The sequence below is a fragment of the Ammospiza caudacuta genome, chromosome 6 (assembly GCF_027887145.1).
Source record: "Ammospiza caudacuta isolate bAmmCau1 chromosome 6, bAmmCau1.pri, whole genome shotgun sequence".
In the NCBI taxonomy this organism is placed as follows: Eukaryota; Metazoa; Chordata; class Aves; order Passeriformes; family Passerellidae; genus Ammospiza; species Ammospiza caudacuta.
Genome location: NC_080598.1, coordinates 11,635,192 through 11,660,771, shown reverse-complemented (window position 1 = coordinate 11,660,771; position 25,580 = coordinate 11,635,192). Strand labels below are relative to the sequence as shown.

At 39.8% G+C, this 25,580-nt stretch overlaps 2 protein-coding genes across 2 annotated transcripts in view; both read left to right on the top strand.

Moving 5' to 3' along the window:
- The window catches only part of LOC131558708 (golgin subfamily B member 1-like), a 34,809-nt gene extending 17,311 nt beyond the window's left edge, over positions 1-17,498 (top strand). The window contains exons 22-30 of the mRNA XM_058806683.1: positions 260-11,095; positions 11,380-11,531; positions 11,611-11,770; positions 13,029-13,181; positions 13,655-13,822; positions 14,693-14,790; positions 15,150-15,284; positions 15,892-16,006; positions 16,458-17,498. Coding sequence (XP_058662666.1) covers positions 260-11,095; positions 11,380-11,531; positions 11,611-11,770; positions 13,029-13,181; positions 13,655-13,822; positions 14,693-14,790; positions 15,150-15,284; positions 15,892-16,006; positions 16,458-16,616 — 11,976 coding nt within the window. The 3' untranslated portion in view covers positions 16,617-17,498. The remainder of the gene's footprint in view (positions 1-259; positions 11,096-11,379; positions 11,532-11,610; positions 11,771-13,028; positions 13,182-13,654; positions 13,823-14,692; positions 14,791-15,149; positions 15,285-15,891; positions 16,007-16,457) is intronic.
- Positions 17,499-19,285: 1,787 nt separating this feature from the next.
- LOC131559479 (uncharacterized) lies at positions 19,286-25,163 on the top strand. Its single transcript, XM_058807830.1, has 4 exons — positions 19,286-19,502; positions 20,283-20,411; positions 24,737-24,963; positions 25,133-25,163. Exons 1-4 carry the CDS (start codon positions 19,500-19,502, stop codon positions 25,155-25,157), a joined length of 384 nt encoding a protein of 127 aa, XP_058663813.1. The 5' UTR covers positions 19,286-19,499; the 3' UTR covers positions 25,158-25,163.
- The last annotated feature ends 417 nt before the right edge of the window (positions 25,164-25,580 follow it).

The window sequence follows — 25,580 nt, the reverse complement described above, 5'->3', positions numbered from 1 at the left end:
ATAACAATTTATAAGAGAAGAAATTCTGTGTTCATTTTTCATGGCCCATTTAAGTGTCAGCAAAAGTGACAGCATGAGCTGCTTTAAATTTCATACACTGAGCTTTCTGTTTGCTAAAACAATCTAAAGAAGAGCATCTTGTGACTTTACATTGGGTACAGGCTGATTGCCTCAAATGCTTGTCCTACGTGTGGGGTGTAGCTTCTCCCTTTAAAAGGTCTTTGGAGCATTCTTGTAACAATATTTTCTTACTGTTTAGACGTTGAAACAAGACAGCGTGGTGGAGTCCATGCAGCTGGACCTGGACCAGACAAATGAAGAGCTTGACAAGTTGAATTCAAGCCATTTGGAGGAGAGGTCTCAACTCATTCAAGATCTGCAGAAACGTGAAAGAGAAATTGATAATCTGAAAGAAGCACTGTCAGAAAAAGACAAGGAGATGTCTGTCCTGTCTCTGAACATGACAGAATATTCTGAGCAGGTTATGATCCTGAAGCATCAAGTGCAATGCAAAGAGGAGGAGATGCGAGGTTTGGAAGAGGCTTTATCAAAGGCTGAAAGGGAAATGCATTTGCTGAAGGAAGTGCAGACAGCTGATGTGAGAGATGCCAGCGTGAAGATGTCTGCCCTTTCTGAGCAGAGTGAGGCCATGAGAATGGAGCTGGAGAGAGCTAGAGCTGAGAATGAAGCTAAAACCAAAGAAAACGAGGAGTTAATCAGGCAGGGCACTGAGAACAGTGTGACAATTAAGGATCTCCGCTCCGAAATCAAGGCCAGCAATGTTGCGTACCATAACAAGATCACGGAGTGTGAGTCACAAATTGCTCTGCTGAAAGAGCAAATTACTAAATCATCTGAAAAGCTGCAAGAAACAGAGGATAAACAAAGAAAAGAAATGGAACATTTGAAATCTCAGCTTGAGGAAAACAGTGCTTTGAAGGAAAAATGGAACTGTTTGCTTAAAGAGAAAGAAAGCAAGGCACAGACATTGGAAAATGAGTTAAAGTCAATTAAAGATTCATACAACAAACTGGTTTTGGAAAATACTAGAAAAGATGAAGAGTTGGCTGAATTATCCAGAAAGCTCACAGAACATACTGATCATAAGGAAACAGCTGAAAAAGAGTTGCAAGAGAAACAAGAGCTCATTGTTTCATTAGAGCAGAAACTTGGGGCTTTGGAGAAGCAGAATGAAGAGACTAAACTTAAATTAATTGGGGATCTGAAAGCCAAAGAAGCGTGTTGCCAAGAACTTAATGACCAATTAAATGGAATGCATAAACAAATTAAAAAATGGGAGATAGAGACACAGGAGAAAGCTTCAGCTAATAACCAATTGCAGGCAGATCTTGAAGGGAAACAAGAAAAATTGGCAGAGCAAATAAAAGCAAATGAATATCTGAAAAAAAGTATAGGTACAATGGAAAATGAAAAGGAACAGCTAATCAGAGAAAATGAGAATTTGTCCAAACTCCTGGATGTAAAAGAGTGTGAGTTGTTAAAGAAAATCCAGGCTGTGACAGAATTGGAGAACAAGTTATCTGTTAGCACTGCTGAGTACGAAAAAACTCTTTCAGTACTAAATTGTGATAAAAACGCTCTGGCAAAAGAGATTGAACAACTGTCAGTAGTTGCCAAGCAAAAGGAAAGTTCAGTTGCAGAACAGCTGGGGGAGAAAACAAAGGAATGTAATGTGCTGGCTGAGCAGTTGTCTGAAAGCAAGGAACAGAGCCAACAGTTGCATGAACAAGTGCAATCACTGCTCATTCAGCTGAAGGAGGTTAGAGATGAAGAAATAAAAAAAGAAGAAATGTTAAATAATAAATTATCTGAATGCAGTGGTCTAATCCAGGAGCTCAGCCATAGCAAGGAAAAGAATTTGCTCCTGCAGGAACAAATTCAAAGCATAACTTTGGATTTTGAAACTGCAAACAAGTCTCTAGAAGAGAAAAATCTTCAAAATGATTCATTGCATAAGGAAATGGAGGAGAGTAAGCTTTGTGTTGTAGAATTGCAGGATGAAATAAAAAATCTTAAAGATGAAAGGATTAAATTAACTCAGTTGGTAGAGGAAAGAGACCTGGCTGTGAAAAGTCAGGGTTCAGAACTTGAGAAGTTTCAGAGGCAAATATTTGAAAAAATAGAAGAAAATACAGGGTTAAATAATCAGCTTCAACTATTAAGCAAAGAAATGGAGGTGCTTAGGCATGAAAAGGAGGACTTTTCAAGGTTATTGAATGAGAAGTCACATGAATGTAAATGTCTCCAGTCTGAAGTTGCTTCAGCAAGGCACCAAGCAGAAACATCAGCTCTAGAAAATAAAAAATTGAAAGCAGACATAGAGACAATTAGTGTTACGGTAAACAAAAAGTCAGAGGAAGTAGCTGCTTTATCTTCACACCTGTCCCAACAAAGTCATAGTATTTTAGATTTGAAGGACCAAATTGACAGCCTGGTGATGGAGAAAGAAAACTTAAAAATTACTTTTGAGGAAAAAGAAAGTCTCCTTTCTGAAAAGGAGGCTTTGATTAAGGAAATGAAAGATAAAGTGGCAGGAGAAGAGCGATACGTGGAATTCATTGCAGATCTCCAGCACCAAATACAAACCCTGAACTTTGAAGCTGAGGAGCTCAGACACACAATGCAGGCAAAAGAAAATGAATTTAAGAGGCAAGCCCAAGAATTTAAGTTATTAAAAGATAAATCTGAGGAGTCTGATGTACTTAGGGTTCAACTGTCTGAGAATATGGAGGTTATTTCTAACCTTCAAAGTCAGCTTAAAAACATGACAGAACAAGCATCCCAGTTGAATGACTCAGTTGCAAAGAAAGATGCATCTTTGAAAGAAAAGGTGGATGAATGCCTTGGTTTAGAAGCACAGCTTTCTGCCCTACAGGATTCTTGTGTTGTGCAGGAGAAGCAGTTACAGCTTTTAGCCTCTGAAGCAGAACAGCTAAAAGTACTTGTTTCAGAAAAAGAATCAGCCATCAACAGTATTTCATCATTCAGTGAGAATTTAAAGATGCAGCTTCAAGAGAAAGAGGCTGAGTGTGGTGTCTTAAAGAAACAGATAGTGGAGCTGCAGGAAATGAAAGATAATTTCCAAAAAGAAATAGAGCATCAGAAGAATGTAATAATTGAGATGGACCAGTCCTTATCAGAAAAGGAATCATCTCTTACAGAAAACAAAAGTCTCCTCGAAACTCTGACGGAGAAAGCAAAAAAAGATGAAGAGAAGACGCATTTAATTTCTCAACTCCAAAGTCAGGTCCATGAACTTACACAAGAACTACAAAACTCTAAAGAGCTAGTCCATGAGAAAGAAAATGCCTTTTTATCTCTTCAGGAGAAAATTGCAGCACAGTACGACCTGAGAACAGAGTTGAACGTTGCTCTTGAGCACAAAGATGAAGTTATTGCTGGACTGCTTAATTCCTTAAAGGAAAAAGATGCCAGTGTACAGTTGGCAGAGAGCAATGTTAATGCTCTCTCTAGTGAGATTGATGTTCTCAGATCCAAATTAGAAGAAAGTGGAACAGCCATGAAAAACCTCAGTGAGGAATTTCAGGAAAAGAACAGGAAGCTTGATAATCATCAGAAAAAAATTGATTCTTTGACTGTTGAGCTTGACTCTCTTAAAAATGAGCACCAAAAAGCACTAGACCAAATAAATACCCGGGAACAAGAACTCCAGCAGAAAGACTTGGCTGTGGAATCTCTGCGTGTGACGTGCGCTGAACAGGCTGAGAAATTGGAATGTTTGAAGTTGGAGTTCAACAACTTAAATTCCAAATCATCTCAAGACTGCCATGATAACACACTTTTAATAAATAGTCTGCAGTGTCAAGTGGAGTCTTTAGAGAAAGAAAAAGCACTGTTGCAAGATGATGTTGGTAAACTGATGGCTGAAAACACACAACTTACTGCATCTCAGACTGATTTGCAAAAGAAACTGGAAGAACTCCGGGAAATCCATGAAAAACTAGAAACCAGTGAAAATTATTCAAGGATGCAGATAGATGCTGTCAAACTCCAGATGAAGACTGAAAAAGAGAAGTTACAGATGCAGGTTAGTGTGAAGGGTGAAGAACTTTCTAATTTAGAACTTAAATGTCAAACTCTTGAACTAAGTCTGCTTGAGTCAGAAAACAAGTGGGTGACAGAACTTGACAGGGCAAATTCACAAAATAATGATCTTACTGAGCAATTGAGCAGTTTAGAAAGTGAAATGAAATCAAAAGATAGCAAAATCCAGTCTTTGCAGCAAGAGCTGGATCTTATAAAAGAGCAATTAACTCAGAGCTTATCTCCATTACTTAGTAGTAGGCTTTTAAGTAAAGAAGAGAAGGCACAAATGTCAGATTCTGAACTGCAGCCAACCGATAGTAAAACTCAGTTGGAAAAATTCTCCACTCTGGTAACTGCTATTCTGAGCAAAGAAGCAGAAGGAGAAAGTTTGCAACTGGCACTTCTAGAAAAACAGAAAGAAATAGACAGCATGAAAGATGAATTAAGAAGTATGGAGTCGCTTGAGAAGCAGAAGGAAGTGCTGCAGAGTGACATGGAAAAGATGAAAGGCAAATACATGTCTGAAATGGAATGTCTGTCAAAAGAAATGGTCTCACTCAAGGAGACAGTAGGCAAACAAGAGTGTCTCCTGAAAGAAAGGGAGGAGTCTTTGACAGAAATAAATAAGCAGGTGGAATTTCTTCAGGACAAGATGAATAAATCAGAAGAAATGGTAAGAGCTAGTCAAGAAAAGCTGCAGGTTGAAGGTAAAAAAGTAGCAAATCTCCTTGAAGAAATGGGGGGAAAAGATCACCTCATCAAAAACTTAACATCCCAGGTCAATCAGCAGAAGGATTTAATTTCTGGTTTAAGCCAGCAAATGAAAGAAAAAGACTCTTCTGTTACCCAGGTCATGGAATCATTGTCTAATGAAATGCTGAATTTTTCTGAAGAGAGAAGTATGTTAAATGCCAAACTTGAAGACCTTGAAGCTGTTCATAATAGTTCAGTGGCAGAGCTAAACCGAGTATTGCAGGAACTTGGAGATTGTAAGAAAGAACTGGAACATAACCAGGTTATGTTAAGCAGTAGAGAAGCTGAGGTTAAAGATTTAATGAATGAAAAAGAGGAGATGAAGTGTAATCTTGAGAAAATGGGAAAGGAAAAAGAGAATCTGAAAAAGAAGCTTCAAGCAGCATTGATAGTAAGAAGAGATCTGATGCAAAAAGTTGGGAAATTAGAAAAGAGTGGACAGGAAGAAATAGAAAAAGAGCAGAAAAAAGCAGAGGACCTGTTGAAGCAAGTTAATGAGTTAACAGACAAACTGAAACTAATTGAAGGACAAAATAATGATTTTGAGTCTCATCTTGAAACTTTGAAACAGCAACTTGTAGAAAAAGATGCCAAGATAAGTGATCTGACCAAAACCTTATCTTCAAGAGCATCCTATTTAGAGGAACTTCAGCACAATATTGCAGAACTCAATGATGCCATAGCTGAAAAACAAAATGTTTGTGAGCAGAACCTAAAATCTTTAGGGGAGAAGGACTCTATGCTTGCTCATCTGCAATCCATGCTTGATCAAAGAGCAAGGGCATATCAAGAGGAACATTCTCAGTTGCTCTTGACTCTTGAAGAGGTGAAGTCTGAACTTAAAAAGAAGGAAGAATTGTTGAAAGATTGCAGTTTAGAAGAGCCTTGTTCAGGTGTTGGAGCTGGGAATGAGTGTCTGAATCCCAGCAATGACGTTAATGCCATGAATCAATTACAAAAAGAAAAAGAAGCTTTACAGAGGGAGCTTTTGTTCATGAAAGAAGATATGAAAAAATTCCAGCAGGAAAGGGAGGAGCACCTGAAACTGGCAGCAGATTTTGATGATCAAAAAACCCACCTTGAGCAGCTCAGGCAAGAGCATAAAGCACTCTGGGAAGTTCTCCAAACAAAAAGTAAAGAACTGGGCTTTAATCAGTTAGAATGGAAGGAGCTGGTTCCATCCAAGGCACTGCTGGGAGAAGAGCAAGCTGACCCAAGGAGTCTGGAATCAGACAAACCAAGAAACAAGGTTCACATTGCATCCTTGAAAGGGTCAGAAAACACAGTCACTTTGGTGCCAAGTGAAAACATTGAGCTAGAAGAACTAAGAAGTGATTATGCAAAACTTCAGGAGGAAACAGAGATGTTAAGGAAAGAGCTGAGAAAAATACTGGTTGAATTCGGTGATGATAAAGAAGAAACAAACAGTTTAAAGCCTTTGAGACAGGAGGAGCAATGTCAGGGCAGCTTGTTGGAGGACATAAAGCATCTGCAGAAAAAGCTGAAAGCACATCAGACTGAAACTGTAGAGCTCAAGGCAGTGCTTGAACATGTGAATGATGAGAAAAAAGCACTTATTAAAAAAAGTGAAGAGGATTACAGGATGAGCCAGGAGGAGCTGCAGAGGTCACAAATTGAAGCTAAGCAGGAGGTTGCAGGAAAAAATGAGGAAATAGAAGCACTGAGATGTTCACTTACGGATTTAAAAGAGAAACTTGGTCTGGAAAAAGAATTATTAAACAAAGCCATAAAGGAGGGCCAGGAAGAAGCCCACCATTACAAAACAGCCTTTGAAGACCTCAAGAGTGAAAAAGAGGAACTTCTCAGCTCTTTGGAAAAGTCCAATTTGGAACTAATTAAGATGAAAAAGGAGGTAGAACATTTCAGTGAAGAAAACAAAAATCTTGTGGCAGAGCTATCGATGCTGCGTGAGAAAGCTGAGATGAGTAAACCTGTGGTGTTGGGCAAAGAGCTTAAGGAAGGAAATGTGACTGAAAAGGAATTGGGAGAGGTTGGTTCAGAAAGTAATTCCCTTCAAGAGAATTTGGAAAGAAAAGTCACTGCTCATCAACTATCAGAGGCTGATTACTCTGGGAAAACTAAACTGAGAGAAGCAACAGAATGTGAAATCCAGAAAAAAATGCAAACAGTGGAAGAGCCACTGGCAAAACCTGCAGATTTAAATGATTCCAAGGCCCAAGAGCAAAGAGCTGTAACAGAAGATAGATCCAGAGAACGCCTCCAAAGGAAATTACAGGCAGCTTTAATATCACGTAAAGAAGCCCTGAGAGAAAATAAATCTCTAAAGGAGCAGATTGATCAGCTGATGTTGGAAAGAGAAGAACTAATGAACAAGACAGGAATGCTGGAGCACTTGTTAGAGCTTGGCAGAGAAAAGCAGAGTTCAAGTGCTGTGGCTCCGTTGTCCGGAGAGGAGAGCCTTGCTTCGGAAAATGCGAGGCTGCTGACCGAAAATGAAAACCTCACTGCAGCGTGTGAAAGTCTGAAATCCACCATGGAGTCCATAGTTCAGGAAAAAGAGGCCTTTTCTTTCCAATTAAATACCTTAAAAGATTCTCAGACAGTTGAATTGACAGGATGGAAGGCTAAACACAGTGAATTAAAGCAGGAGTATGAATCGCTTCTTCAGGCGTATGAGAACATCAGTGGTAAAGTGGCAGATATGAGGCAAGTCATTGATGTCAGTAGGAAAGAGAAGCAAGAGGCTGTTCAAAGACTCAGGGAAGGACAATCTGAAAAGGAGGCTCTGCAGAAGCATTTAAAAAATCTCCTTGATGAAAATGAAGTTGTTAAGAACCAGCTGAAACAACTCAGTGAATCCAAGAAGATGGAGGTGGAGGAGTTACAGAGCAAAGCAGAAAGGCAGATCCGTGAGCAGGAGGCCAGGATGCAGGAACACCAGGATCGTCTGTGTGAGCTCACTGAGCAGAACCATCAGCTGATGGAGGAGAATGAGCAGCTGAAACAAACCTCTGAAAACCTAAAGCAGGCTTTAGAGAAAATTCAGAATGAGAATGATGTCCTTCATAATAACATCACTGTAACCAAAGCTGCACTGGGAGAGCTACAGGTTCAAATGGAAGTGTACCAAAATGATACGCAATCCAAAATCAGTGACGCATTATGTGAGAATGAATCACTGTTAAAGGACATTAATGTGTTAAAGAATAAACTCTCTGAAAAAGAACAAGCTGTGCTTGTCCTAGAACAAGAAAGAGAATTAATTTCAGAAAAAGCACAAGAAACTGAGAAATCTTTGCTGCACAAAACTCATTGTCTAACAAAGCTGGACACGGAATTTAAAAGTTTAACACAAGAAATTGTTAGTCTAAATGAAAAAGTTAAGATTTTAGAGGATGACAAATGCCTGTTACAGGAAGAATTAGAAAATGTACAAGAAAGTTCTTACAAAGTAAAGAGTGAGAGAGAATTTCTTGAGACAGAATTGCTTAATCATGTAAAAAAAGTTGATCATCTTACTGATAGGATGAAATCAGCACAGGTACAGAATAACTTGCTGTTACAGCAGCTGGAAGAGTTAAAGGCAGAAAAATCGAATGCTGTTAGAGAAAAGGAAGAGCAGCAGCTCCATCTTGTAAAGATATTTGAGGAAAAGGTGAAAAGTGCTCAGAGGGATAATAATGGGACTAAGAACAAAACAAAAGAATTGCAAGAACTCTTAAAGGAGAAACAGCAAGAGATCAACCAATTGCAAAAGGATTCTATAAAGTTCCAGGAGCTGATCCTGGATTTGGAAAGATCTGTGAAATTGTCACAGTCAAAAAATGAAAAATTTGAAAAGGACTTAAGTAATGCATCAGAAAAGCTGGCAGAATCAAATGACAAAATACTTCATCTCAAGGGGAAGCTTACTGCCCAGGTGAACCTGTTGGATCAATCAAAAAGGGAAGTGGACAGGCTTAAAGATGAGAATCTAAACTGGAGGAAAGAACTTCAGAAGAAGGGAGATGAACTGCAGCTTCAAAAGAGAGGATACGAGAGAGAATTGGAATTTCATCTCCAGCAGCTGAAATTGCTTCACAAAAGTGAAATTTCGAGCCTGGAGGAAAGACACAGTGCACTCCAGAGAGAAAAGGATCGGGTGATGGGTGAGGTCCAGGGATTGCAGGGGGAGGTCAGCACCAAGGACTCTCAGAACAAGCAGCTGCAGGCAGAGCTGAACGCAGCTCTGGCACGCCTGGCTGCTTTCACAAAGTGCATGTCCTCCCTCCAGGATGACAGGGACAGGGTCATCACCGAGATGAAAACCTGGGAAATGCAGTTCAAAGAGGCCATCCAAAACAAGGAGAAACAGCTGGAAGACAGTAACAAAAGAATAGCAGCCTTGCAAGATGAATTGAAAGATAAAATTACTCAGATTCAAGAACTAAATATCAAATACTCTGTGGTAGAGGAAACAAAGGATGAACTGTACTTGAGGCAAAAATCTGTTGATATGCAGCGCTATGAAGAGCTCTGCAGGATAAAGGAAGAAAATACCTTCTTTTTTAACAGACAGCAAGAGCTGGAGAGTGTTCTTCAGTCCAAAGAAGAAGCTTTGCAAGCACTTTTGAAAGAAAATAATTCTCTAAATCATCTCATAGAGAATAGTAAGAGTGCAGGAAGAGAGATAAAAGCTCTGGAAAGTAATTTTACAAGACAGGAGCAAGAATTGCAAGAGCTTCTAGCAGAGAAGGAAAAAATGAATGCTGAATTGCAAAAGCAGATCACCATTTCTGAGCAAATGAAGGTCATGCTAAATAATAAAGACAAAGAAATTTCCTTACTCATTTCTTCAAAAGGAGATGAAATTTCAGACTATCTGATTCAGGTACAGACTCAACATAGGAATCAGATCAAAGAGTATGAACTTCAGGTAGGGTCTCTGCAGATGGAGAAACAACAAGCTGAGGAGTCCTGTCAGAGGCTGGAAAACGAGCTGAGAAGTCTCCAGGTGAAAGCAGAAAAAGCAGGTCAGGAGAAGGCTGTGATTGCCAGTGAAATAGATGCCTTTAAAAAATCCATGTCATCTCTCCAGAATGACAGGGATGATCTTTTTACCAGATACAAGGAGCTGGAACATCTTCACCAGGATGTCTTAAACCAGAGGGACAGTCTCCTGCTTGGCAATGCAAGTGAGACTAATTCTTTGAAACAGGAGTTAAGGGTCCTCCTCAATCGGATTGATGATCTACATTCTGAAAATGCAATGCTGAGTGCACAGCTGATAAAATACAGGGAAGATCTAAACCAGGTTCTATCTCTGAAAGACCATCAGCTGAAGGACTTACTTAAGCAGAAACTGGAGTGTATTAAAAGCCTTGAGCATGAAAAATATGATCTTCAAAAACAAATAAAAGAGCTGCAGCTTTCCACTGAACTGCAGAAGGAGGCTGCTGTGACTTTGGAGCAAGAGAATAAAAAATTGGCATCTAAAGTAAATGATTTAGAATCTCTAGTTGCATCACTAAACAAAGAGAAACTTGTTTCGGAGTCTGGAGAGAAGCTGCTAAGTAGTGAGAGTATTCAGAAAAAAGAATCCAATGGGCAGCATGGAGGACAGCTTCAGAAAAAGGTTCAGGAGCTCCAGAAATCCAGAGGCAGAAATGCAGATGAGGAATACGGTGGGACTCTTTTGACACTTGAGGATGGAGATAAAACTGATGCTTCTGCAGAGAAGATGCTGCTTGAAGTTCAGTCTCAAAACAGGGAGTTGAGATCCCAAAATGAGGCCTTTGGGAAGGCAATGAGTGCTCTGCAGAATGACAGAGATCGAATCATAGAGGACTTCAGAGTTCTTCAGAGCAAATACACCTCTGAGCTCAAGACAGAAAGAAAAAAAGCAGATGAACTTGCAGCTGAATTGGAGGGATTTAAATCCCATCTCATTAGTATCCTCAAAGAAAACTCTCTGGTGCATGGGGATGTCCTTGATGCTGCAGGCCAGGTTAGCCTTGCCCGGGTGGCTGACGACTTTGGAAGTGTCTGCAGGACTTTGGTCACTCGGGAGCTGGAGGTGAGCAGGCTCTCAGCCGAGTGTGGGAGTTATGCCCAGCAGATGGAAGCGTTTGCCAAGGCCATGGCCAGTCTCCAGGATGACCGAGACAAATTGCTGCAGGAGCTCAGCCATCAGAAGGTAACTTCTGAAGCTCACCAGGGCACAGCTTCGTTTCCCATTGATTGCAGCAGCATCAATGAGAAAATCACTGTTAAAAATAGTTTGGATGTGCCTCAGAACAATGGGGAAACTTTGGTAAGTTGTAATTAGCCACATGGCTCTGTGATTTATTTTATTCTTTGTGCAGAAAATGCTCAGAGGCATGTTGGATTCTGGAGTTTAACTTTGTGGATTGTGTGAGTGCTAAGCTCACTGTGTGCCCAGAGAAGGTGTGTTTACAGTTTTGGGAGTTAAGGTAATTAATCTGTTAAACAAAGCAAATAGGGAAAGCCTTCATCTATAATTAGAATTTTAGTTTTAATCAAACTTCACCCATGTAGTTTTCATTCCAGTTCACTAATGATGTTTATTAAACCTAGGCTAAAGAAGGAGCCAACCTTGCAGCTGTTGAAATATCCAAACTGAAGACCAAGGTTGATGATCTGGAGAAGGCTTTGCATCAGACAAAAGCCTTCCAGGCAGAAACAGAGAGAGAGATCACATCGTACCAGAATGAGCTGGCTGGACTAAGGTATAACAGTGCAGCTTTATACTCTTCATTGATTTGTATAGAATATAGAATTATTTAACATCTGGTGTTTTATGTTCAGAATGGAAAAGAACCTGCTCCTCTCTGAGTCCCAGGCACTGAGGAATCAGTGTCAGATCACGGTGGCTGAGAAGGACCGGCAGATTGCAGAGCTCCAGAGGCTGCAGCAGGACATGACTGGGAAGAAGGCACTCCCTGCTGGCAGCACTTACCCAGTCAAGGTAACAAAATGGAATGTAGCAGGAGTGTAAAGTAGAAGGTAGCAGCTTACTGTCTGAAATTTGCAGCCTGCTTCTCCAAAGAGCAGTCTGTAGTAATTCTGTAAATTGTTGTCTTAAATTGGTTAAATCCAGAATATAGAAGGAAGAAGTTGAAAAAAATTAAATGGGTTTATTTCTTTCAGGTTTATTATGGCTATAACCCATTTTCAGGGACAGGCTTTTTAAGAGGATTAAAGAGTTGGTGGTTTACATGGACAGTAGGTTTCACAGTTTGTATAGTTGATGCAGAGAGGTTAATGAAGTTAATGAAGTTCATCCTTCAGAGCCTAAATCCATGTTACTGCAGATTGGACTAGGACTAACTGGGGGAGAAAGGGGAATGGAAGTGTTCCTGTCCTTTCCCTGAAGCAGCTGGAGCTGGCTTCTGCCAGGAACAAAATCCTGGGTTTAGAAAGGCAGCAGCTGACACCCAGGCTGGCAAATGCTGTTTTGTGGACTGTCATGAAGGATTCAAGCAAAGTGCTATTTTAGAATAGTATTCTTATTTACCTTTTCTGTGCCAAATGAAGGAAGCAGTATTCATTTTAATTTCATTAAAACCAGCATTTTAGTTGAAGTTTGTATGCTGTTCATTTTCTGTGATTACAATCATGAGTAAGAGCTATTGGCCAGTAATGTCTGTGGGTAGTGGAGTATTTTATGTGGTAAAAACCTTTTATTTCATGATTGTATGGGTGAATAGATTCCATAAAGCATTAGAGATGGCACATATCCCTCCCTTATTAGAGATTAATATCAAAATGTTGAGCTGCCAGAGATAAAGAAGGCCAAAGCTGAAAATTGGTAATAACATTTTTTCTTTTCAAAATGAATTCTTTTGGCTTTAACTTAATATTTACAAAACAGTTGTTTTACGAGTCATGAATACAAGATTTTATTAGCTTGAAAATAATTTTTGAAAGGTATTCTATATTAATATTTTGCTATTTTTCCCCTTTTATTTTTGTGCTTCACATTATTTGCAAAATAAAAATTAGATTGGGTTGCCTTTTTGTGGTAATTTTTTTTCAATGCAAATATTAACACTATATATATGTGTAAAAAATCTTGTATTTAAAATGTCTTTCAAATGTGGTATTAAGTTGTGAGAAGAAAATAATGTGAAAAGGGAATTCTGTAGGGTATATTTGGTGTTGGGGCTGTGGATTATTTAGAGAACTCCTGCACCATTTACCCTGAATATCCTGATATTTTTAAGGCTTTGGAAACTGCCTCCCTTGTTGGAAGTGCAGATGGAGCAGAGGAAATCAAACATGTCCTGGCTGAGAGGAACCAGCTGCAGGCTGAGCTGCAGCGCTGCCTCCAGGAGATGCAGCAGAAGGACCTGCACTTCCAGCAGATGAATTCCAAGGTAGCTCCGAACAGCAGCCCTGATCCTGAAAAGCTCATGTGAATCTGGGCTGGCCTCATGTTGGAATATTGCTCGAGTGGTGGTATCTTGCATGATTGAATGGTATTTTACTTTGAAACATAGATAATTAAATGTCAGGGCTTTTTCTACCAGGCTTTCCTGACTTGGTGTTTTTCTAAGAGGTTTGTTTGACTCTCTGAACTTCTACTCACAGTCAAATGTTTTTCTTTAGAGACAGAAACAGGTGTCTCTCTTAGCTGGAACAAGATTTCAGCTTCTGCTTTAGGTGTACTGATGGCAGGGGAAATCACTGCTCAGCTTTCATTATTTCCTCTGCCCATAAAACATCTTAAATCCCAACTGAAATATGAGCTTGCCAAAAAGTGGATGCAATTTTGAAACAGCAGGTCTCAAATCTGCAGGGATTTCCTGGGAGAGCTAATTTTAATGACTTGGATGTGAATTTCTCTCAGGTTGTGCAATCAGCAGAAGAGAATGCTGTCTTGTCTGCCCAGCTGAAGACTCTTTCCCAGACTCTGAGGGACAACCAGCTCCATTACACTGATCTGCAAAATCGTTACGTGAGGCTGGAGAGGGAATATCAGGCAATGCAAGTGACAGCTTTCCAAGGTGCAGTCCAGGTAAACAGATACATGGAAAGGTTCTTTGGTTTCTTTCTTCTGTGCTTACACTTTTCTGGTTTTCTTGCTAAAAATGAAATAGTGCTTTTTGTTGCAGTGACCCAGTACTTTTCTGGCCCATGACTGAAGATAACTGTCCTTGTTGTTGTTAAGCTGCTCTAATTTGACTTCTCATTTAAGGAAGCTGTTTTCTGTGTTTTTTGGTTTGAAACATCTTTTTTGAGTTGGTCTGCAGCTGGCAGAGATAACTGGATGATCACTGCTCAGTGGATCAGGAAATTTAGTGATAATTTCACATCAGTTGTAGATCACTTTACAATGCTTGAGTAATATTTTCAGAAGTGAGATCTACATCACCAGCTCAGCATTTCAGTACCCTTTGCCAACACCTCATACACATCTGTAAGATTATTATTTGGGGTTGGACCTTGATGATTTTTAAGATCCCTTCCAACCCAGTCCTTTATGATTCATCATTATTCCTTTATTCTTAAAAAGCTTTCCTGTACTGCCTTAGTTATTCATTAACAATCTTTAAGAGAACACCCTGAAATAGCATATGAATACATACAGAAAACAACTGTTGCTCTCCATAAATGGAAATAAAACCAGTTCTTGTTTGGAATCCAAACAAAAACTGTAAATTAAGAATAAATTAATAACTGTCTTGCTTCTGGAGTTGTTCATGTGTAGATGCATTTCTTTTCCCCTCAGACATTGTTGAGAGATGGAAATGAAAACATTAAGTGGCACAAATAATTATCTGTTCCACTGTTTTGTGGTGCTTATGGCTTCTGTAATTGAAATAAAGACTTGGCAAGTAGAAAAATGGTCACTTGTTTGGTTTTTTTTCCCCTTAATATTTTCTAGGATGAAACCAGAGCAGAAGTTCCCCCTGGAGCACCACGGGAGAGATCTGGGATTATTGTGGAGACAGACAATATGGAGCTAAATGAGCTCAGGAAAAGGTCAGGACTCAGAGCATGTATTAGCAATATTATTTTCCTGACAGCTGTGTTGTGAGTGTGAAAGTAATGCTTTTCTATCCCTCTGAGGCATTTGTGTGAAGATGGAGAAGGAGTGGATTTGCAGTGGATTACATGAATCATAAGCCATATTCTTGAATTGTTATCATCTGGTAATACTTGTGGTTTGTATCTGTACATAAAAATACTGATTATTGGTGGCTTTATTGCAATATTTAAGCTGAAGCATCTCATTATAATTAAGTCTGTCACTAAAAGGAAGATCTCCTAATTAAAAAAAGAACAAGTAAATAATTCTTTAAGTCTATGAAACATTGATTTCAGATTTTATTTTGTCCCAGGCTTGCAGAGTCTGAGCAGCAGTATGAGTCAGTGCAGCAGAGTCTCTCCCAGCTCACAGAAACACTGGCAGAGGAGAGGAGGAGGAGAGAAGCTGCAGAAGAGGCTCTTGGACTCTCTGAGGAGAGAAGTAACAGGTAAAACACAGACTATTTGTTTGCCTTTTATTTTTGGTGAGATTAGTGAGAGGTTTTCCTGTGGGTCTTTGATTTTTTTGAGATTCTGCTTCTAATAATAATAAACAAACCTGTGTGTGAGCCCACAGTGCCTGAAGTAGTGAAAATCCGTGTGTTAAAAAACTAAGTTAATCACTAGATCAAGAAAGTGTTATAGGCTTTGGGATTTTTTTTCTTTATTTAATTTCATCTGTTAGTAGTCGGTGCTATTTCTTTTTTTCCAGGTTAGGAAAACAATTTCCATATAACAGCTTTAGCAGAGCCACTGGGTAGATTGAAAATATTGTTATGCACCTGCATAAATAAAGGGTCCCTCACCACCATCACCTGAAAATCACTGTTCAGTCAGCTGGTGATGGTGGAGATTAATTCTGAATAAATGAAGCACCTTGAGAGTAGATTGTAAATAGAGACGGAAAAAGACCTGGCAGCATAAAGTGAGTCAGCATTTTGTGGGCACCTTCCCTTAGTCGTTTTAAGTATGCAAAATAATGGCTTTTGTGTCAATTCAGTACTTAAAAGAGGAGATAATTCAGTGCATGTCTCTGTGCCTTGAATTTTTTTCTAGATTTGAAGTAGGCAGTTACAGGTCTGTCCCCAGTGACTACACTGTCCAGATGGAAGATGAGGAGGAGAGGGAAGCCTTAATTATCAATCCCAGTGAACATGTTGTTGTGAGAAAGGTAAGGGAATGAAAGCCTTTAAAAACCCTCAGCTCCTTAAAGGTGATGGGAAAACATCCTTAATTTCTTTCTGTGGGGGCTGTGAGTCCAAGACCAGCAGCTGTGGTAACCATGCCAGAAAACACTGCATATGTCCAGGTTAAAAATGTATGTAATCTTATTTATACTACATGTGTGGCCATTAAATAAACTGTGTCTGCATTTCATTATGCATGCCCAAAATGCAATATGCATGTTGGTGTGTGGAGTTGCATAATTCACAGCTTGGATTTATCTTTTCCTCTCATTAGTGCTGGGTTTGGGGCGTTTCATTTATGCTTTGGTATTTGGCATTGGTTGTGTTTGGAGTCGGTTGCTGTGTCAGAGACAAAAGGTTTGTAGTGCCTCAGAAATCCAGAAAGCTGGTTTGTGTTCCTGATTCTTCCTCTGGTGACTTCTGTCTCTTCCCCAGATGAAAGGAGGAGCCATTTCCTTGCGCCGCTGGCTCCGGGGGCGAAGCCTCTACTGCTCCAAGCTGCTGACGGCGCGAGCCAAGTCCCGCTATTTATTCCTCACCTACCTGGTCACACTACACCTCCTTGTTGTCCTGTGCCTCGCTGGTGTGCTCTGAATGCCCTGCCCTCCCTGGGAGGCTCCTTTCCCTGTGGGCAGTGCCAGCCCCGAGGCTCCTCACATGCTGCTCTCTGCTGTGCACTGGACACAGTCCTACAAATCCCTGGGACACTGCACCCAACCTCGAGCTTCTCCAGTGAAACTCCTGCATATCACACTCGCTCCAAAGTTGACTTGAATTGCTCTTTTACAGTGGGATATTATATTTGTAAGGAGAAAATATTCCCCTCTGCCCTATAAGGAAACTGCTGCATACAAGTTATTTAATATCGTTTGTGGGTACATAATGGTGGATTACTACTAAATGGGTTGTAAATGATATCTTTTCTATACAAATTTTATTTTAAGAGTTAAACTATAAATTCTAAAGGAATATCAAACTATTACTGTATATTGGCTTCTTGATTATAACAAGAAGTTTTATGGAGTGCAATAAAGGAAGAACTACTGTATTTTTGATTTTCTTTGGTTGGTTAGGTGGTTTTTCTTTTTTCTTGGCTGAAAATAAAAGAATTAAGAAGGTTCTTTCCCATTAAGTTTGTAAAGAAATCAAGATGCACAGATCTGTGTGTGGTAATGAGGTAAGCCAATAATTAAAGATTCAGTAAAAATTCACAATTGAGGTGACATAAATATTTCCAACTTCTTATATTCTTTTTGTAATTTTTTAGTTTTTATAACTTGTGGAGGGTTCACTATTTTTTAAATTTACTTGCACTTTTCTTGGTGGAGCTTAGTTACTGCCTGTTTTGGAGGCAGAATGGTTCTCAGCTGCAGAACACATGAAATTCAAGCTTCTAAAGACACAACCCTACATATTTTACATGTTTCAGCTTCATGGTACAAACCAATAAATTCAGCTAAGAATCTTGTGGGAAAAGGAAAACCCAGTGAATATGGAAAAGGAAGGATTCCATTGGTTTTACTGATGAGCAGAGCCAAGGTTGACTTGGAGATATTTTAGTGAAGTGATTTATCTGCTAAAGAGGTAGTTACTGCTGCAGGTAAATACTGTAAACTACCTTCTTTTGATGGTCTTTAATATTTCTTAGTCTGGTAAAGGTGTGGATTTTTATATAAATCAAATATACTCTGCTATAATTTATTTTCTAAAAATAGTGATGGTTCATCTCCTTTGAGTGGCTGATTCAGTCCCTGTGTTCAGCCCTGGTGTCACCCAAATACTGAGACAACTCATGAACACCAGCTGCAGTGGGAACATGAGTACTGATAATCCCTTCCCAGCCTGAAAATGGATGTTAGCAAAATGATAATGAGCTTTTCTTAGCTAATTATGTTATATTGAAGCAGAATGTTTTCCAAAGGCAACAGTGGCCCTTCAGTCCTTCCAGTCTTACCCATCCAGTATGAGGGATTTTTAACCTGGAGGGAGAGAAAACAACCCTCTGTCCTGAGCTCAGTGAGTGGGAAGGATCCAGAGGTGTTTGAAATTCTGTCCTGCTTTCTTCAGGCCTTTGTGCTGTCACTGTGATAAGCACAAACTGGGAAAAAAGTCAAATGGCTTGACAAATGTGGATATCCTGTGAACTCCGTTCCAGAGGCTGATAAAAATGTCCTGGGAGGTGAGCTCATGTCATTTAGGGAGCAGCTTTTCCTGGGTAAGTATTGCCCTGAGACTGTGCTCCTGCTGCTACAGTTCATGATTTAAATGCTTGGCTTCGCTTGGTCTGAGATCAAGCAAATTGAGAAAATTTGTTTAAAATTCTCTACCTTCAAATTCCAGTGTCTCAGGTGATGCAATTCCTGATGTATTTGAGACCTGAATTTCCCTCTGGTTTGTGATGTTGGAGCCAGAGTATGGGTGCAGTGCTGTAATGTTGGATACTGCTGGTAAATAATGGGTTTATTGCAGTCCAAAGGGTTTTTAGAGAAAATAATTAATGGCAATGTGAATGAATATTCAAATCTACCAGCAACTAGAACTAAGGGATAAACATTCCCACAGATGATTCCCACATTAAAGCTCTTTCCAAATTTGTGTGATAAAATCAATTTCTGCCTTGTTGGGGACAAGAACTTTGCTGGACAAGTGCTGCTTTTCATTCCTTTCCCATTTCTGAAGTAACTTTCCTTACAGAGTGAAGTTGCCAAAGAAGGGAAAATAAAATCTTTCTCTTCTATCAACTGCCTGAAGAGGTCCTAAAAATTGCCCAGGGATCCATAGTGGGGCTTGCCCTTGGGGAGGGTTTTGCCATGAATTTCAGGGACACCAGGACTTGGAGGTGTTGGCCAGCTCCTGAAGCTGAGGTGTTGCTGTGCCAGCTGCCTCCTGTTCTTTTTCCCAGAACAGGCACTTTGCTAAAGTGTTTGCCACTTACTAATATGGAATAGGTCCTGCAGTGAGCTCTCTGCATTACAGAGTGGCTGCCACTCAAAAACACATGGCAAATGCTTCCCCAAAACTCTTGCTGGGGGTTATTTTTAGTTGGTTGTTTGAGATTGATGATCACCCTCAAAAAAGAAAAGAACAAACAAAAAACCCCAGCAAATTTCAATGTTCTATGAAGGAAAACTGCAGTCTTTGAAGTAACAGATGTTTTTGGTGGTTTATTTACTATTAACTACTAATGTTACAGCTGGTATGTGCATACAATTAAATTATTTTAAGCAAAGGAACTTTCTAGAAGATAATTTCCCCTTGGGAGAGGTGGGATTTATGTCTAGGTCTCAGTAGAGCTGAGTGTGTGTCCTGTGGCTGAGCTTGCCTATGGGTCACAAGGCTAATTAACAGGATCACAGGACCCTGGGGGCTGCAGCAGGAGATTTCCCCTCTGGAAGAAACAAAAGGCTGCCAATATCCTGATTAATTTGCTTTGTGAAATCCTATTCAAGTGGGAATTGATGTGGACGCTTCACATGCATGGTAAGATCCATTGACTTTGCTGGTTAGGTTTATTCTTTCCCAAAAATGTTGTGTTTTAATGATATGAATGTGTTTTAGGGAAGAAAGCTCCCCCTGTTGGAATGTATTCATATCATGAGTCAGATTTTGATTTTTCTGGGCTGTCAAAACTCTCCCCTGAAGTTCTGTGTGATGAATAACATTTTACCTCATATGTTGTGATGTTATTTAGGGCAATCATGACAGACTTCCTAATGCAAATGTGATAAACTTAGTAAAATCAGTATTTCATAAGTGATTTTCCTTTTAGATGATCTCTCTCCCCTTTATATTAATGAGTTTTTCAAAACCATTTGACTTAGACCAAGGGGAACCTCACTGTTAAAAGGCAAAACAGTGGAATTGCTTAGACAGAGAGAGACACCAAATAAGTGAATCTAGAGAAATAGCATCTTTTCCACCTCCAATTCCTTCCCTTTTTTCCTTTGTGCAATGCCAGAGGACCCATTCCTTGTGGAGAACCATGAGTTTGCTGATGCTCACCTTGCCTGGGCTCCTTGCACAAGCAGCACTTTTTTAATTTTTGCAGCTGCCTTGGTCTTTCTGTAGGGTTTCTGGAAGGAATTATTACAAAGTGGTTACCCAGAAATTCATATTTTAGTTCCTTACATGTTTTGGGGGGGCATTCTGTGAGGGCAGGAGCAGGAACAGTATTTCACAGGAAGTTTTAGATTCAAAATGGTATTTTGTCCCTGATGTTCCTGACAAACTGCACTAATATTAGAATAATGTCCTTTGCAGGGTGTTATGGTTGGAATGGGTCAAAAATACAGCAATGTAGGGGATGAAGCACAGAGTAAAAGAGGCATCCTGACACTGGAACATCCCACTGAGTGTGGAATCATCATTAACTGGGATGAAGTGGGAAAGGTGGGTGTTTTATTTGTTTTTATATTTACACATACTTGGCAGTCATGAAGTTCCTACTGAGGCAAAACAGTGATAGAAGCTAAAGTTTAAAAAAAAATACAGCTTGCAATTCATCAGAGGTGAATTGGAGAAATATTAAATTCCTGAAATTGGGAACAAAGCCTGAGGGTTATTTTCTCTCATTAGAACTGACCTACATGAGCAAGAGGATGGGTTGTGCCCACATCTCACATTCCCTGTGACATTCTCTGTCACTTCCAGAGGAAAGGACAGTCTGGGATTTCCTATCCCTATACTGATCCTTTGAGAGGGGGATTTTTATTTTTTTTTTTAAAGCATGCTTTTCTGTTGCTAAAAGTTAACATTTCATGTCTGGGTAGTCAGAAGGCATCTTTATCCCATTCAGCACCACTTCCTTAGCACTGTGCAATGAGCTCTGGGGGAAATGCCAGTTCCAGGGCCATGCAACAAGGTGTGCTCGTGGGAAAAGCTGCAAATATTTAATATCTTAAATATTCCAAGTGTCTTGATCTCTTTGGAAAGTATCTGGCTCTGCATGTAGAAAAAACTGGACTGTTTTGGGGGAAGCTCCACAGGGAAATGCTTCTGGTACTGTTCTCCTGAAGAAAATGCTGCTGAAAGGGAGATACAGGGCTGGGTTGCTCTGTGCTCTGCTTGCTAGGACGAGGTGCAGTTATAACCCAGGTATCTGAACTCAGTTACTGTGCCATATCCAAGCTGGATACGGACCCAAGCTGTTCCAAATGAACAGACCAAAGCTCCTCCAGGAGCACTGGGAGTTCCCCAGTTGATATTTGGAAATAATTTGCCCACTCATTCCACTAGATGGGAGCACAGTACTTGGATTTCATTCTCTCCCTGCTTGCTGCAAGCACACTTTTCTAACTACATCCCATTATGTTTTTCTTCCTCAGAATTTTCCTGCTGTCTGCATTCAGCAAGAAATAACATTTTCCTGTAGGAAAAAAAATGAAAATCAAATTGTAGGCCCATATTTTATGTTCCCTCATCTGCATCTGGCAATTGTCCTGTGCACAGCACACACCAGTGCCTGTTCCTTCTCTGGGAATTCTGGATGCAAGAGCAGCCCATCTGAAATTACTTAGAAGAAGGAATTAAGGAAGGTTAAAAAGGTGCAAAAATCACACTTTCCTGTAGTGTGATTATTTTTAGGGTGGAGGTCTCAGGTAGTGCTGTAACTCAAACAATGGTCAGGTACTAAATGGGCTCTTGCAGCTCAAGCTTTCTTTCTTTTTGTCTCTTGGATGGAGGAATTACTTGTGGAAGTGGCTCCCTAGCCCAGACTGGTAGGGAAGGGACAAGAAATAGAGTTGATAACTATTGTGATAACTCCAAATATGAAAAAAAGGGTGATTTGGATCCTTGTGTGATTTTGATTCAAGCCACAAATTTCTTCCCAGCGCTTGGAAATCCTACTGCTGAAAGCACCAGGGTGTGGATGAAACAAGAGAATTCCTGGGTAATGTGCCAAAAACGGGACAAAAGCGCAGCAGTGCAGTGCCCAACCATCCACAGGGTACAAAAGGGGGGTCCCCAAAGGCTGAGGCTGGGTGTGTGAGGGGGAGCAGCAGTGGGAATGGTGCAGTGTGGGAATCAGAAAAATAGAAACTTCCACAGACATTGAAGTGTTTAATTTGCAGCCTTGGGAGAAACTTAGATTGATGTAAAAATACAATACACAAACATTAAGCAGAAAAATCATAAACATATGCTTCTATGGTTGTAAGAATATGCTTTAAGTAAGTAAGCAAGTGTATTGATAAGATGATGAAGGGTTTATAATGTAGGGGTGTGGTTGTTTAGAATAAGCTAAGAGTTAAGAAGTGATAACAGAAGTGTATGTGTGCATGTGAGACAGAGCCTATTAGACAAAAGTATCCACAGTGCAGCAAAGGAAGTAAAGGTGACAGGTTAGAAAAACAAAATCAACCCTGTAACAACTGTCTATTAGGTTAGAAAGTTATATATTGCCTTATAGCCAAGAAACTTGTGACTACCCTTGAGCTATAGCCATTGGCTTATTCCTTTAAAGTCTCGCAGCCTCTAAGACTGATTTATCTGAACAATAAATTGTTCTTAACCTGAAAAGATCCCATCCCTTCATTGCAAATGACTGCAATGATAGTGTGGGATGCACAGGGGGCTGTGGGAATGGAGGGGGAGCACAGGCAGCCATGGGATGGAGCATTCCTACTCTCCTGTGCTTCAATTCACAATATTCCAGCTGGAAAAGAGCACAGGCCATGGTCCATCCCTGGGCATTTGTTGCCAGGAGCTGACAGTGGATGGCAGGGAAGGTGTGGGGACCCAGTTTTCTGGCACTGGTGACAATGTAAATGTTTAATAGAAATGCTGGGATCATTTGGGATGTTTCTCCTCAGTATTTTCTCTTTGCCAGTGTGCTTGCTGCTCACATTTCATTCTCACGACCTATAAAATCAACACTGGATTGTTTTGGTTCTTGTAGAGTATTGCTATCCATTAACACTTTGGTTATCCCTAGATCAGGTTTAATGGGCTGTGCAGGGCCTGAGTGTGCCTGGTTTTGAGGGAAAACCTGGGAAGTGCCTCAGTTTTAGGCAGTCTCCTGCTTTATGGCTTCAGGTCTGTTCCTCACTCCTGAAACCACCTGCACTTTGGGAGTTATGTAAGCACAGAGTTTTCCTTCTCTTCCCTTATTTATTTCCTGCCTGAAATAGCAGGAATTTTCTTCTTACATCTGATTTATTGATATATATTTTTTAACTTTCACATAATTGCTTTCTGGTTTATTCAACTTCTTCCTACGTTTGTATTCCTAACCTTCAAATGAAGGATGGCCTGGCATCCCAAAGCCCTGTTCTGGAAACATTTGATTATTTCTTTTCCTTAGAAGACTGATATAGAGCTGAATTGTTTCAAACAGCTGGTGATTTTAATTAATAACTCCAGCTCTGAACAGATGTTGATATTGTAGGTGCTTCAAATTTAGAGAAGATCTCTTTTCCATTTAAGTTCATTTTGGGGAATAATAATACTTGTATCTAGGATATAATACTTGTTTTTAGAATATTCTTCAAATAAGTTTACCCTTAAAACTATCCTGATGTTTTGTGTTGGGTCAGAAAAAAAATTAGCTCAAAAGAGAATAAACACCCAACCAACCCATTGAATTTGGTTCAATTTGGTGATGTGAGTTTGGCAGATTTACTTTTGCATGCTTTCTGTATATTTTAATATGTCTGTAAAAAGATGAATAAAAATTTTAAAAAGAAATTATTTTATGTTATAAAATATATTCCATGTATCAAAATATATTAATATTTCATATAATTAAGATATTACTTACTGAAAGTAATATAATAAAAAATACATTACTCAGGCTGTATTTAAAAAACTTATGGCTTTGGGCCAAAAGTCCACATGGTAAATTTAGTCAGGGATAAGTGTGATTTAAATACAGAATACAGGTATATAATCACCTGGGGAAAAGGAGATGTGGCTCTGCTCTTCAATTGGTGCCCACTTTTGGTGTATATTTAATTGGAAGATTATGCATCCATCTAGCAACAGTGTAAATAAATTAATTAAGTTGTGAGCTTGGCAGCAGGAGTGGCTGGGAGGGAATACAGCTGGGGATAAAATGCAGCAGCAGACCCTCAGAGCAGCCCAGTTTCCAACAAAGCGGAGGAAGAGCTCCTACAGGAGACGTGTCTGGGGCTGCTTCTCTGTCATTACTCTGCAGTGATAAATCTGGGTTTCAAGATGGTTTAAAGGCTTGTTGTTTATTACTGATGGCATTAAATTAATTACAGTAATTATGCATTATTGGTAATTTATGTGTTCTTTATCTGAAAGCATACTTTTCATTAAAAGTTAACTTTATTGGTGAAGGCATTAACTTCTGAAATTCAGTATTGGAGTTTGTGTGTGTGTTTTTGTATATGTAAAAGCCTTGCATTGCTGCAGCCTTGCCATCAGTGTAAAAGAATTTATCCTAGGGTGTCATCTCCAATTAATATTTTCTGGGTTAATGGAAAGGTATCCACTGGCTTGACTGATTTTCCTTTTAAATGAAATCCCAAAGAAAGCATGACATGGTGTTCACAGAAGAACCACAGTTCAGGAGGGGATCCAGGAGCAGTAACTGTCAGCATTCATTTAAAAAAACCCCAAAACTGACTGTCCCTTCAGTTTGTGTTAAGTATAGTTCCTAAAGCTTTTCCAACTCTTCTTTCCAAATCCTTTTGGAGATGTTCCATGTGCCAGCAATATGTGTCTAAAATCCAACTATTTGTGTGCAGGCTTGGTATCAGAAATGCCTTGTTCATTTTGAGTGGAAAACATGGACTTCATGTTATGTGGCATTGGATTGGGAAAATGAAACAGCAACTCTGCCTCCTCCTCCTCTCTTGAAAAGGGCCTGGAGCTTCCTGATGGACAGGGGAAGGAATTCACCATTGGCAATGGATGGTGCTGATGCCCAGGAGTATTTTGCTGGTATAATCCCCTTGCTGAGCTTCCCGAGGAGGTGAGTGGAAGGTGCTATCCTTGTCCTTGCTCTCCTAGCCTCACACAGCTTTTTCCTGGAGTTTTCTCAGGGAGACAGCTTGGACTAGTGAGCCTTCCTCTCCTTTTAACAGCAGGAAAAAGGAGGGGATGAAGAGAGAAATAATGTGTTGAAACTTCTTTCCACTCAGGGCTGGAATGCACAGGTATCCATGAAACCACTCTAAATGGTATTGTGGGATGTGATATTGATTTCCATGAGGATTTCTGTGGGAAAAATGTCTTCTCTGGAGGACCCACCATGTGTATCCTGGGATTTGGGATCATGTGCAGAAGGAGAGGACAGTTTGCCTCCAAGTACAATGAAGATTAAGGTGATTTTTAAATATTTTTATTTCTGCCAGTTCCATCTTGAGGTGATTTTTCCTTATTCAAATGGTCTCTTAATGACAAAAGCTGCAAAATCTGTCAAAAAGGGGTTTTTCAAAGTTCTTCTTTAGCTACCTAAAAGTGAGAGAGATTGATCTTACCTTCACTCCCACTTTTGAACAGCAGTCAGCTCAAACTTCCAGTATCCATGTCTTTCAAGCAAATGGAAATCATTTTCCTCAGCCTCTGAGTGCATTTTATTATTCTGAT

Excerpts from the sequence above, each read along its gene's own strand:
- LOC131559479 (XM_058807830.1), top strand. Across the intron at positions 20,412-24,736 it reads ACTGGGATGAAGTGGGAAAG|GCTTGGTATCAGAAATGCCT; the intron begins GTGGGTGTTTTA and ends ATTTGTGTGCAG. Across the intron at positions 24,964-25,132 it reads TTGCTGAGCTTCCCGAGGAG|GGCTGGAATGCACAGGTATC; the intron begins GTGAGTGGAAGG and ends CTTTCCACTCAG.